The sequence below is a fragment of the Anopheles cruzii genome, chromosome 3 (assembly GCF_943734635.1).
Source record: "Anopheles cruzii chromosome 3, idAnoCruzAS_RS32_06, whole genome shotgun sequence".
In the NCBI taxonomy this organism is placed as follows: Eukaryota; Metazoa; Arthropoda; class Insecta; order Diptera; family Culicidae; genus Anopheles; species Anopheles cruzii.
The window spans coordinates 44,241,034-44,253,172 of NC_069145.1; the positions used below are offsets into that span (position 1 = coordinate 44,241,034).

General features: G+C 50.8%; 3 protein-coding genes across 3 annotated transcripts in view; 1 reads left to right on the top strand and 2 right to left on the bottom strand.

The window, feature by feature from the left end:
- Positions 1-80: 80 nt before the first annotated feature.
- Positions 81-2,253, bottom strand: LOC128273352 (dipeptidase 2). Its single transcript, XM_053011294.1, has 2 exons — positions 1,376-2,253; positions 81-1,316 (listed from the first exon to the last, which is right to left on the bottom strand). Exons 1-2 carry the CDS (start codon positions 2,183-2,185, stop codon positions 795-797), a joined length of 1,332 nt encoding a protein of 443 aa, XP_052867254.1. The 5' UTR covers positions 2,186-2,253; the 3' UTR covers positions 81-794.
- Positions 2,254-2,723: 470 nt separating this feature from the next.
- On the bottom strand, positions 2,724-4,979 carry LOC128273166 (THO complex subunit 1). Its single transcript, XM_053011089.1, has 2 exons — positions 4,938-4,979; positions 2,724-4,861 (listed from the first exon to the last, which is right to left on the bottom strand). The coding sequence occupies exons 1-2, from the start codon at positions 4,977-4,979 to the stop codon at positions 2,810-2,812; spliced, it is 2,094 nt and encodes a 697-aa protein (XP_052867049.1). The 3' UTR covers positions 2,724-2,809.
- Positions 4,980-6,253: 1,274 nt separating this feature from the next.
- LOC128274974 (plastin-1) overlaps positions 6,254-12,139 on the top strand; it is a 28,537-nt gene continuing 22,651 nt past the window's right edge. Inside the window, exon 1 of the mRNA XM_053013330.1 lies at positions 6,254-6,719. Coding sequence (XP_052869290.1) covers positions 6,645-6,719 — 75 coding nt within the window. The 5' untranslated portion in view covers positions 6,254-6,644. The remainder of the gene's footprint in view (positions 6,720-12,139) is intronic.

A 12,139-nucleotide genomic window follows, 5' to 3' on the forward strand; every position in this document is an offset into this window, starting at 1 on the left:
GAACCGAGTGTTGTTTTATTAACATTTATCATTTAATTCTCTTTATTCGAGTTGCACTACATCAGAGCGAATGCTCCGCAGGCTGTAGACGAGAGTGAGGTGATGATGGAATGCACACTCCGCTTTACGGAACTAAATCGTCACCAGAAAGAGTGTCCATCACCGTGAGATGGGACACTTTAGCGTCATGCCTATGGCTGAACTATCAGTGTTCGATTGACACTCCGCATCTAACGGTGCTGCCGTTCCAATAGAATGTAATCCCTCTTTTACAACATCCAACTACTCATCCGCTCCCGAAAGAACCGTCTGCAGGTTCGGTAATCGCGCCACATCGCACCACCCTAACGTGCGCGAGGAAAATAGGCGCAAAACTCTGTGGCAACAATAGGCAAAAACAAACAACCAGAGCGCACGGGGAAGATAAATAATGCGTCTTATGGGAAGAAATTGATATGCGATAAAATTTGTTCGATTCTGCTGTACGGTTCCGCTATAACATATTAGCTACTACTGTTTCTAGGAATGGTACCCTTGTCACGGGTTTGTGATCCACGGCCGGTACTCTACTATGGTAGTTCGTCAATTGGGCACTACTTCCAGTTACTGATTAGCTCCCGCTGTCTACCGTGCTGTACTTGGGCCTCTGTGTGGAAGATAATACTTGTAATACTCGTAATCTTGGTTCTCCACCCGCCTGAGATAGGAGGTAGCAATTCTGCGCCCTCGGAATGCGGGGAGACAAAGGAGGTAAAAGAGGAATCAAATGTAAGCCGACGACAGCCGACGCTGCCTTATGTTTCCGGGTACCGGCAGTACGCGTTCCCCTCGATGGCCTCCAGCGGAATCCAGTCCTCCGATAGCGGGAGTCGGTTTTTGTTCGCTTCGACTTCCCGCAGCACCCGCACAATATTCCCCCCGACCAGCTTCTTGATCGCAACGGAGCCCCACAACCGGTCACGGGCCAGTTCGGCCAGAAGCAGCGGGTAGTTCTTCGGTGACCCACTGAGCCCGACATGGTCGACGCCAGCAATCGCGCGAATGTAGTTGATGGCCGTGATGGCATCCTTGAGCGACATCGCCTTGTCGCCGCACCGTTCCACGTTCAGCATCAGCACTCCTCCGTTCTGGGACAGTGCGCTAAGGATGTGGTCCGGCACGGCGGCCGTTGACCCATTGCACGCCATCGACGACGGTAGGGCATTGGAGAGTAATAGCGGGGCTTTCGCCACGTTAAGCGCCACCATCATGGCCGGTTCGGAGAGTCGAGAAATTTCCACCAACATTCCTAGCCGGTTCATTTCCTGAATGACAATCTGCAAGCAAGTGACCAACGTGAGGTTACACCTATCGGGCTACCGGTCACCTTACTTACCTCGCCAAAGCTGGTCAACGTGGACGGGAGATTCTCGTCGAAGAAGTCGTTCCGAATCGAAGCGCTTGCCCACGGTGTGGTGCAGCCGACGCCGGTCAGCGAAACGAATCGTGCTCCCAGCGAGTACATCGATCGCAGAACAGCCAAACTTGAGCCGAGCGTGTGGCCTCCCTCGAGCCCGAACAGGATCGCCAGCTTGCCCTCGGTGTGTGCCTGCTCCATTTCGTCCGCGTTCTCGACGACGGCCATGTCACCGTTCTTGCGCACGAGGCGCCTGGCATCATCCAACCCTTCCAGCGTCAGTTGTACCGCGTCCAGGTACTGGGCGGCGCACGGCACAGCGATTGGCCACAGGAGCGCTCCAACCATGCCGCTCTTGACTTCAGCAAAGCTTTTACTAAAATTCGCTCCCATCGGCGGTGCCCAGTAGCCTTCGACAAGCGGCGATTCCACCAGCAACCGTCGGATGAAGGCCAACCGGGCCTCGAGTAGCGAGGACGAACGTAGCTGAAGCCCGAGCGGGATTCCCGCTGCCAGGGCCACGCAAATCAGCAGCCCCGACACGAGCGCTATTATCTTGCGACTGCGGCGCTCTTTGGCCAGCTTTGGTGGTGGTGGCGAGATGCTTTCCTTCGTGTACGAGTGGATGCTGCCATTCTTGATCTTCTCCGGGTACTTGGTGATTTCGGGCGGCAGCTCGATGTCCGCTATCTCGGTAAACACGAAACAGTGCTGCTTGCAGCCTGTCGGGTGCTGATGCACCGGATGCAGCTCCATAAAGTCGTGGTTCGGCATGGTGGCTGCGTTCATGCTGCCCTATCTGATGGTGAAAACAACTGTCCGCGCCACACGGGGGAAAACAATACAAACAATTACGCAGTGCCCCGGGTCCGTTCCACTTTTTCCAACACTGTGGAACCAACCGACTGTCGAAGATGGAGCATATGCCCGATGAGCCTTCACACACGGAACTCCTGAAACTTCAATAAATTATTTAGATACTTTTAACATTGAACTCTGTGCAGAACTGAATTTGGATTATTTTCTCCATCAACGTGAAAGCTGTCTTTGTGATGCTTTGGCGGATTTCAAGGCACATGCGCAACAACGCAAGGATACGCGTGCCGCGGGTTAGAAAAAAAACATATCAAACTGATTTCAAATGTACCGTTTAGTTGTTTTATGTCCTACGTTTATTCATACTCATTAACCATCTGATGTTCAAAGTTGCATTTGAATCAAAGAAAACCCTTGCAAGCGAATTGATAGAACAGAGAAAATATTCTTTATCTATTTGATAAAATCTGAGCATATTCTGCAACGGACACTGAACAGAAAGATGGTAAAATCTAAAGACTTTTTTCACGTACATTGGTTGAAAATGCATGTATTTGTAAATTGTCTTCGTGTAGCAAAAGAAACGTGTGTTGCAGCTCACTCGGAAACTTCCTCTACCTTGTCGCTAAGCAGCGCAATCATCTGTTTCACGGCATCAGCGGCGACTCCCATATCAAGACCTTCAAGGATGTAGGCCAAGTTGTCCAAACTGGCGTCCATGTCGTCATCAAACCAAAGCGTTAACAGATGACAGCACTGTTCCGTAACTGAGGCATTCTCCGACTCGAAGTACTGTATCTCGTCCGCACTGTAGCCCAGCTTGATGGCTAACTTTTTCCAGTCCTTCCCGATGCTCGGCGACAGTTCCGCCAGCTGTTCCTTGCTTACGGCCAGCGTCTTATGGGTGTTTTTATCTTCCGGTGTTAGCTGTTCCGTTTTCAGCAACTCCGAGTCCATCTGTTCGTGTTCTTCGTCACCGACCAGCCCTTCGCCCTCCGCTTCGGTCGGCTCGACACCACCCGGTGCCGCCGTTTCCTCCTGTATCGCGTTCTCGAGCCTTACGTCCAGCTTGTCCTTCTGGATCTTCTTGCGTACGCTCTCGAGATAGTCCGACACCTTGTACGAAGGTGTGTTGAAGAGGGTGAAAAAGTGAGGCGACTGGCGGGCGAGCAAACGCAGAGCGCGCCACTCGAACGACGGATCTTGTTTCTCTTTAGGGTTCTCCAAATACGTCTCGAGCGACGGCAGGAAGTTCCGATCCGTACCCTTGCACGCTTGCAGATTGTCCGGACAAAGGTTCCACAGACGCGTTAGCTCCTGGTTGCCCATAAAGAACTTTCCCTGTCGCGTGGCATCGCGTATAAGGTCGCCCAGTGGGCGGCGGGGACGTTTGGCCGGTGGGCGACCCGTTCCCGGCGATGCGCCAACCGATGAACCTGACGTTCCGCTTGCTGCCGCCGCTGGTGGCGCGGCATCATCCAAGACCGCTTCGGGGCGTTTAAATTCTTTGCAACCCTCATTCTTCCAGCTGTTCCAAAGCTCCTCGCGCGTCAGCATGTGCCGCACGGTTTCGGCAAACTTTTTGCCATTCGGTGGTGATTCTTCCAGCAGCCGATAGACCAACGTTTCCGTTTCCTTCAACCACTCGCCCTGCGCCGGCGTTAGGACGTGCGCTTCGGCCTTAAACTTCACCGTGGAGTTGAGATACTGGAAAAGGATCAAAAACTGCACCAAGACCGAGCGCCGAAAGTTTGAGTCTGACAACTGGAGCGACAGTAGCTTCGGGTTGGTGAGAAACTTGGCGAAAAAGTGACCCGCCTCACGGATCTGTTTCTCGTCCGTTGGGCTGCTGTCGACCGGTGCGCTACCGTCGGCCACTTTGGCACTACTCGTCGATCGGTGCTCTTCCAACTTGAAGCTGCTGAACGCCGACAGGACACTTCCGGCGTGCGTGGCAAACGTTTTCCACTGCACCTTGTTGTAGCACTGGTTTGGGTTGCGGAAAAAGTCCTGCAAGGCCCAAAACTTGCAGTACAGATTGTAGTCGATCTTCAGCTTGTTCTCCTCGGTGTCGGCCTCATCCTCGCCGGTCCCATTCCCGCCACCGGCCAGCTGTTCGAGCGTCATCTCGTTACCCTCCATGCCGTACTCGGTGATGTTTTCCAGGTTGAACTCGGATATGATGTTTAGCCCGCTCCGTTCAGAAAAAGGGAAAAATTTGGCCAGAAACAGCAGTATCCGACCGCAGAATACCGTGTTCTGGGAGCGTGACAACCGACGCAGCAGATCGTTGCACATGCGGAGCAAGTTGTGTTTGCACGCGGTGAAGAAAAACTCCTCCTTCCAAATGGCCACATTGTTCTCGACGTAGGTGAAAATCTGCTCCGCTCGGTCGAGCGTCACCGCGTCAAAGATGTCGCCCAGCAGCACGACCGGCATCGTGGCGGCGGTCATATCCTTCCGGCAGGATATGATCGCGAAGCTGATGAACCCTTCAATGGCGGGAATGTTTTCCGTTTTCGTCAGCATCATATCGCGGAACGCCTGATGAAGAGCCGTCTTCTTGTCGTTATCCGTGGCCCTAGCCGCATCATATTCCGTCTTCAGTAGCTCGATATCGTTTGCCTTGAACGCTCGCTTAAGTGATTCCTACGTACCGGATGAAAGCACAACATTCAAAAGGACGCCCAACCTCGACTACGACTCTCTTCGAGTGCACACTTACGGAAAACGTTTTCAGAAGCACTAGAAAATTAGATGAACTCATTTTCTAGCGTGTGCTAACGGGAAACAACTGCACCGTTCGGCGGAGTTTGTGTTTATTCGGCAGAATCCGAAGCAATGGAAACACTGTAAACAATCCTGCTGTCAAACCGCTGTTTGACAACTGGGCAAACTGGGACCCTTGCAGCAAAAACAGAAGAGGGGGCACCTGGTCAGTTTCGGTTAAGAAAGGTAAGGTTGAAAAGTCAGGTTTGCATTTCATTAGAACCGGTAAAGGGTAAACCGGTAAACCGGTAACCGATTCGTTTTTTGGCTTTCGTCGGGGAAGGACGGTAAATTATCTATTATCTGCTCCGTTTTATCGAATTGTGTTCCGGAGGTTTGCAGGGGATTTCGTGCAGTTCGAGAGCAGGGAATCGCCTTGATCGCACTTACACGCGGCCAAATACAATCGAATAAATCCTGGAGGTAACGAAGCCACGTTTAAGAGCTGTTATGCGTTTGTTCCTTTCGCCCGTGCGCGCGTGTGTATGGTTGTGTGTGCTAGCGTAGAATTCGCCTTTGCGACCGGTTTCTCTGTTCTCGTTTGCATCGTTGCCTCTGTCTCTCTTGCGCACCGTGTTTCGTAAACACATTGCGGAACCCGACGGAATTGCCGTCACATGCACTTGGGGTTTTTTAAGCGAAGTGGCATTTAACTGTGATGTGCGGATATTTTTACAAACATCTCTTCAAAACTTAACATCCTGTCCAAATCATCCGACGAAAGGGTTCATTCATGCTGCTGACGCGTTGGTGTTAATGCGCGAAGCATACTTCGCTCATCTAACGTCCAGTGTGTTGTGGTGTAAGTGCGCGCCCGCGAGACCAACCGCGGATCGTTCTAGAGGCGAGAGCACGCGAATCGCGTACGACCACATCTTTGGGTGCTGGAGAACGTCTCTCGGTGCTGATTTAAATTCTTGACTTACTACACGGTGCGCGAGACCTGCCGAGGGTCAAATTAGTTAAATCACTCTCCGCTCTGCGAGTCATCGGGCATCGTCATTTTGTTAGTAAAATCGAAAATCACGCAACCCGAGGCGCCGCCAGTGAACGGATCGTCGTGCCTACCCCGCGTATCCCACAGTGATGATGTTGCGCTTCACCACGTTGGCATCGTTTTCAAGTTTATTTGCATAAATATAATCTTACTCCGCATTATCTTCGTAGGTTATCAATCTTCGGCGAGTGCAGCGTGCCTATCGCGTGAATGAGTAGTGAATGCAAGTGAGCCCAGCCGTGTAGCCGTGTAGCCGTGTGTTTCGTTGCGCCAACCAGTGAGCGAGCATCCCCCAGGCGGGATTAAAGTGAGAAGCACATAGAAATCATACATAAAAGTTGCCGTTTAGTGCAGCTTATTCTGTGCGAGATTGCCGTTCGAACCGTGCATCGTAGCTTTTGAAGGAGTTAACCCACAGAGCAGCGCGACTGCGGCGTAATACAAGTTGTTTTTAGGCTGATCAAAATATATACTCCACCCACAGCAGTGGCCTCTTCGCGGTGAGTGTGCGTGCGTGTGCGTGGTTTGTGTGCCAGCATACCGGGAAGAGTTTGAGCGAGCGAGAACGAGACGGCGCGTGAAGTAACAACACCAGCATCATCAGCTTCAGTGAGCCTTTTTTTGGGGCCCGGCCGTGCGTGCGAAAGAGTGCGAGACACAACAAAAATGGCTTCTTTTAGAAATGCGCACAAGAGCCTATCGGTCGAGGAGCGTGCCGAGATGAAGGAGAAATTCGAAGAGGTAAGTGTGTACTGGGGCGGGAGGGCCTCGCACCACCCGATCCCGATACGCCCGGTGGCAATAATGGTCCCCCGCTACGCGAAACATTGCGGGTGGTGTACTATAGCAAAAGAACCTCCCCGGCAAGGTGTTGCCAGCAAACTGAAAGATTGCCCCAATATGGTCACACAAAACCATAGGTTCATTAAAATTACTTTAAAATAAAATTACGTGCAAAAACCGGAAAATTTTCATCTTCTCAAGGACCTCCGCTCATCGCTAATGAAACAAATGTGTTTGAGAAAATATTCAAGAAACCATGCCATGTGCCGTGTGCTTCCTGGAAAGGGGTTCTCGCTGCTCCCTCTTTTTTCGCCTTCATGACTCATGCCAACACCCTGCCCTCATGCTCCGCCCGGCGAGTATTATGTTACAGCCTGCTGAGACCAGTTTTCATTTTTATAGATTTGCATGCCAACATTTCCATTGGCCGGCGAAAACGCGGCCCTCTTCGACGGCCCTCGGTTGCATGTTGGGCGCATAGCATAGTATGCGATATTAATGACTATTAGAGCCGGATCTGGTTCTACTATGTAGCGCCTCTCTTGAGCCCCCGCTTCGAATCAGGTTTAGTTGGTTCGTCGAGTGGCCCCGTCGCGATGTTGCAAGGCAGGTAATTAATTTTTCAATTGATTTACGATCGAGGGGGCAATCAATGGTGCATTCCATTTGTTCCAGAAAAAAGGAAATTTTACTGCACCCATCCGGCTCCGTGAAGAGTGTGCTCCGAGGGAATCCTGAGGGCGCCCATCGGAAGAGAGAGATAGAGAATGTTGGCGCCGGTCCTGTGCAGTGGCTTATGTGGCTGTGTATCGGTGAACCGGGCGGCTTTCCCGTCTGGATATGCCGGTTTTCCCGAAGCGAACCCAGACGGTTGACCTCCTTTTTCCCGGTGCCATGAGCCGCACGCGTACGCGCATGCCACGCCACTCCCAACGCTGTTTCCCGGACGTCCGGCGTGTCCCGGATGGGAGCTCCCACAGGACGGGGCGAAACGACAAAAAACCTGGCTTCGTTCCTGGTTACTGACACAATCACCGGCATTCCCCCGCTGGTTTGTGGAAGTGTTAGTTTACCGGTAACCGGTTGTTGATTTTGCTCACCAGTCGGAAGTTGGGTTCTTTTATGTTGCTTTCCACGTTTACCAGCGCCATTTTATCCTTCTCTCTCTTTTTTCGCTCGATTTCTCTCTCACTTCAGTGCCGAATCCGGTTCGCAGAAGGGTCGCTGACTGGTAAGGATTTGCGCACTGAGCGTCGCCAAAGAACCTTGCAAGAACACGTGCACGTCTGGCATACTCAATGGAAGGACGATAAGAGAGCGTGTAAGCACGTCCCGGAAAATAATGCTTCAGACACAGAAGAGAAAATGGAAGCCCGAAAAAGGAATTGGTTAGAATACGTGTCTAAGCAAGGGAATATTCCGTTCCGATCCTTTATTGCGTTCCACGTTTGATTTATGAGTGCAAGGCCCTCGCCAAAATCAAGGGTTTGTAATTGAAGTCTGCTCACAAGTGTTTTAAACACGTTATGCTATTTTAATCTACTAGTATATCAATAACAAAAATGTTATTAACTTGTTTTCAAAACTGAAAGCTTGTACCTTTCAAATGTTTACTGGAAGCTTAGCTCACCATCGTCTTTCGCTCTTTTTCTGTCCTTGACCACTGCTCAAACAGCATTTGTGCGTAGGTGTTACCACAATCCCATAAGTTACGAACTCTACGTGTCTACTTTCGAACGTCCCTCGGGGAAGGAACGTCTGGTCCACCTTCGACGAAAACCTACTCACTGCAAGCGAAGTGACCACTCCAAAAGTTGAAACTCTCCTTCCACCGGGTCCACCCGAAGCCATAATGTCATAATGCCAACGCCCGTAGCCGTCTTCGATCTTCCGGTTGGTGGCGTGCAAGAAGTAGATCTTTTAATTTTATCTCTTTTCTTTCTTCCCTCTTTGTTTTATAACCAACACTTTCCCCCAACCAAGTGGAAGCCGGACTGGAACTTTGACACTTTCTCTCTGGCCACACCGATGCCGATTCATAAACTCCCATGGGTTGGGTTTCTGCCGGGCGGGTTCCGGTTTTCTGGTCGATCGTCGCCTGGTCGTCGTTATCGGGCGTCGGTCGACTCTTGAAGGTCGTCCACCAGCCTTCTTCGGGTTACCGTTGTTGCGGAAGTGGTGGCTGCCTTATCGCAGACGCCTCTAATAGCATAAGCGCTCCTCGGCCACCTCGGCGCATTCCGTTATGTAAAGTGCAGTGCCAGTAAATGTGCATTCCGAGGGCGCGCGCGCCCTTTATGAGTTGCTAATGATTCACTCGACGCCGGATGACAAAGAAAGGCACCCAGAACGCCGCCGACGACGACAAAGAGAAGACAACAATCTCGGGCCCACCGGGTGGGTCACGATCGTAAATATTTTTTCCCTGACATCATTGTGGCCACTTGGCATTGGGCTAACCACCGTGGGATTGATTCTCGCTCCACTTGGGACACGGAGCGCGCGGCAGTGCAATTTGCATCTCCCGACACCGCTCGCTCCCCTCGAGGGGTGTGGTGTGGTCACAGATACTTCACTTCCGCATTACGGGTCTGGGGTCGGGTCGAGAAGCACAACAAAGGCGCAACCCCCGGGTGCACCCGCGGTGTGCAATGAGTCACGGGTGAAGTCTCGATCGCGCACGACTGTCAATCTTGGAGACGAAGCGACACGCGATGCGTAGAGCTTTAATAGCTGCCGTTGCCGTCAACGACGAAGAATTTAAAGGTCCACCAATCAACACGTTTATTGACGTGTCTATCGAAAGTTACCGCCATCGATTGTACGGATAAACAACACACCGTTTCGAAAGCAATCCGTCCGAGGGCTCCAAGGTGAACCACTTGAAATACTTAATTGAAATAAAAATAAATACTTAGCTTTTTATGGGGCATCGAATTTGCATAAACAGCATCGTCCGTGAAATGAGAAACATTTGCACGAATCCATTTCATCCATTGAAATAGCGTCAACAGATGCCGGTATGAGTCACGTGCAATATGAATGGAATATCATATTAAACGCTAAATTCTCCGAATTTCAGGATGCTTCATCTCCACCGGCGGCCAATAATTCCTTGTGTTCGCTCAATGGGCGTTGTGAGCGTGTGTTCCACCTTCAAACCCACAACAAACAAGCTGGAATCGAGCACGTAACGGCTTGGAACCCCCGAAAAACTATCAACCATATGAATGGCGCACTCGAGGGCGGACGCGCAGTGGGATGATGTGGGTGGGATTTTGTGGCACGTATTCTCGGGATGGTGGGAATACACACCACCACACGCGGCCGGTTGAAGGTTATTAAGCGATTCCGATGCACACTTCACAGAGGCACAATAGAACTCTCTAGGTGGTGTCCGTTGATTTAACAGCCTTCACACGGCGGAGCTTACGTCATGTGGCGTGCGTGTTGCAAGGCGTTTGGACCCGAACCCCCCGAGAGTAACTATGACATCAGCGGGCACGACATGCTCCACATTATTAAGCCTTTCTTGTGACAGTGGAGCGTGTTGTAAATGAGCTTCACAGCCGAGCGCCATGCTTGAGATGAGCCCCGTGCGCCCCAGAGTTCATCCATCTTGGACAGTGAATGGACATTTGAGGTAGTTGTGTCAAGTCTAAACGTGGACTATTGGTTCCGCTTCTCTGTTGCGTGCCGGATTTTTAACATTCCAGTTTGTGTTACGTTTGATCGCTAAGATTGGTTTGGATGAAGCTACGCCGAACTGCACTCGGTGCACTTATGTAAGCAATGCTTATGGTTGCCGACCCCGGTCCGGGATTAGAAAAGTTCCTGTGCCATTACTCACCAATAATGCGCTCATCATGGTGGTGATTTATCTGTCGTTCGTGCTCGGCTTACAGACCTTCGGTGGCTTCGGGTGGTCTTTCTACACCCACGATGGCCCTTTATGGACCCTCCTTCCCAAAAAGTAACGTAACCACTTCTCGCTCTTTGTGTACCCCGCATATCTGTGACTACTGCCACCACGATAAAGCACGATGCAGGAAGCCAACAGCCTAACTCGGTTCCTCAACATCGTGCAGGGTAAATGGCCACCCAAAGACCTCCTGCAGTCAACAACAACAGCAAGATCAGTAAAACAGAAACGGAGAGAAAGAAAGCAAGAGTAACAGCCGAGGCACAGAGAAGGGCTTTAGTTTGGTAATTCGTTTTTCCACGTGTTTCGCACCCCGAAAAAAGGGCGAAAAAAGGGGCGAAACTGAACACAAATTGCAAGCTGCATAACACAGTTATGTTGTGGAGGTTTTTTGGCAGCTGTGTGTTTGACTGTTTTCTGCACGTGCACCCTCTTTGTGGTTTAGTTTTTCTTCACCGTCACACGAAGGAACCATAAACCGCATAGTTATGGTGGAAAACAGAAAATATAAATGGGTCTCTGGTATGGAAAGGTTCCAATCCTGATGTCTTCGGTGTGGCGATGTGGGGATTTGAAAGCAACCGCCAGAGCGCAGGGACCTCCGGTTGGACCCAGTGAGAGATTCCAAGGGCCCGCCAGAGGCTGCGTATTATTACTTCCACCGATTATCTAATCTACATGAAATTAATGTTTACTTGCGGTCTCTGCCCAGCCCCCGGGGGCAGTTCGTAGTTCGAAGTACAGCGCCCTCATGCGCCCTTAGCGATCGCTGTCGACGATTCCAACCGCCATTCGGGTCATTGCGAGGTGAGCCCGTCCTATGTGCGCCCGTCTGTTGAAGGCTACCTTAGAGTCGTACTCGTGGTCCTAAATTCATAGGCTGCTCATTATCAGTACAACGAATGCACCGCACGCGCCGATGATTGAGAAACACACGCATTGGGCAACGTCTATTGCTGGCTAAATTACTGCAGCTCTCGTCTGTCTACATAATAACCTATTTGGTTTACCCCTCTAAGTGTTGAGCCATACACAAATAGTTTAGCAGTTTTTATCAACTTATCGCTAACAAATAAATGCCAATTTGTTGAGTTATTATTCAGCCATTCTCTTTAACATTTTTTCGGTCCGTAAGAAAGATCTAAACCTCTTAGCATAGCGGAAGAGCTACTTGCTACTGTTAAAGCCTTTCGGTGAATTCTCGTTCAAAGACAAGAAACGCGATTTGGTGCATTTGATGTCATCAGTTCTATACTGATCGCCTATCGAAACACCCCCACCAAAAGCTTGAAACTAAAGCGAGTCGAAGCGACTAGAAGATTCAAGTTCTTGACCAACGACCATTTTTGGTGCCTTACCCAAAACGTGTTCTTCTTCTTCGACTCCATTCCTTTCGCTGCGGCGTTGTGCCAAACTGGTGATGTGCCGTCCTGCCATTCGAAGGCCATTAATCGTT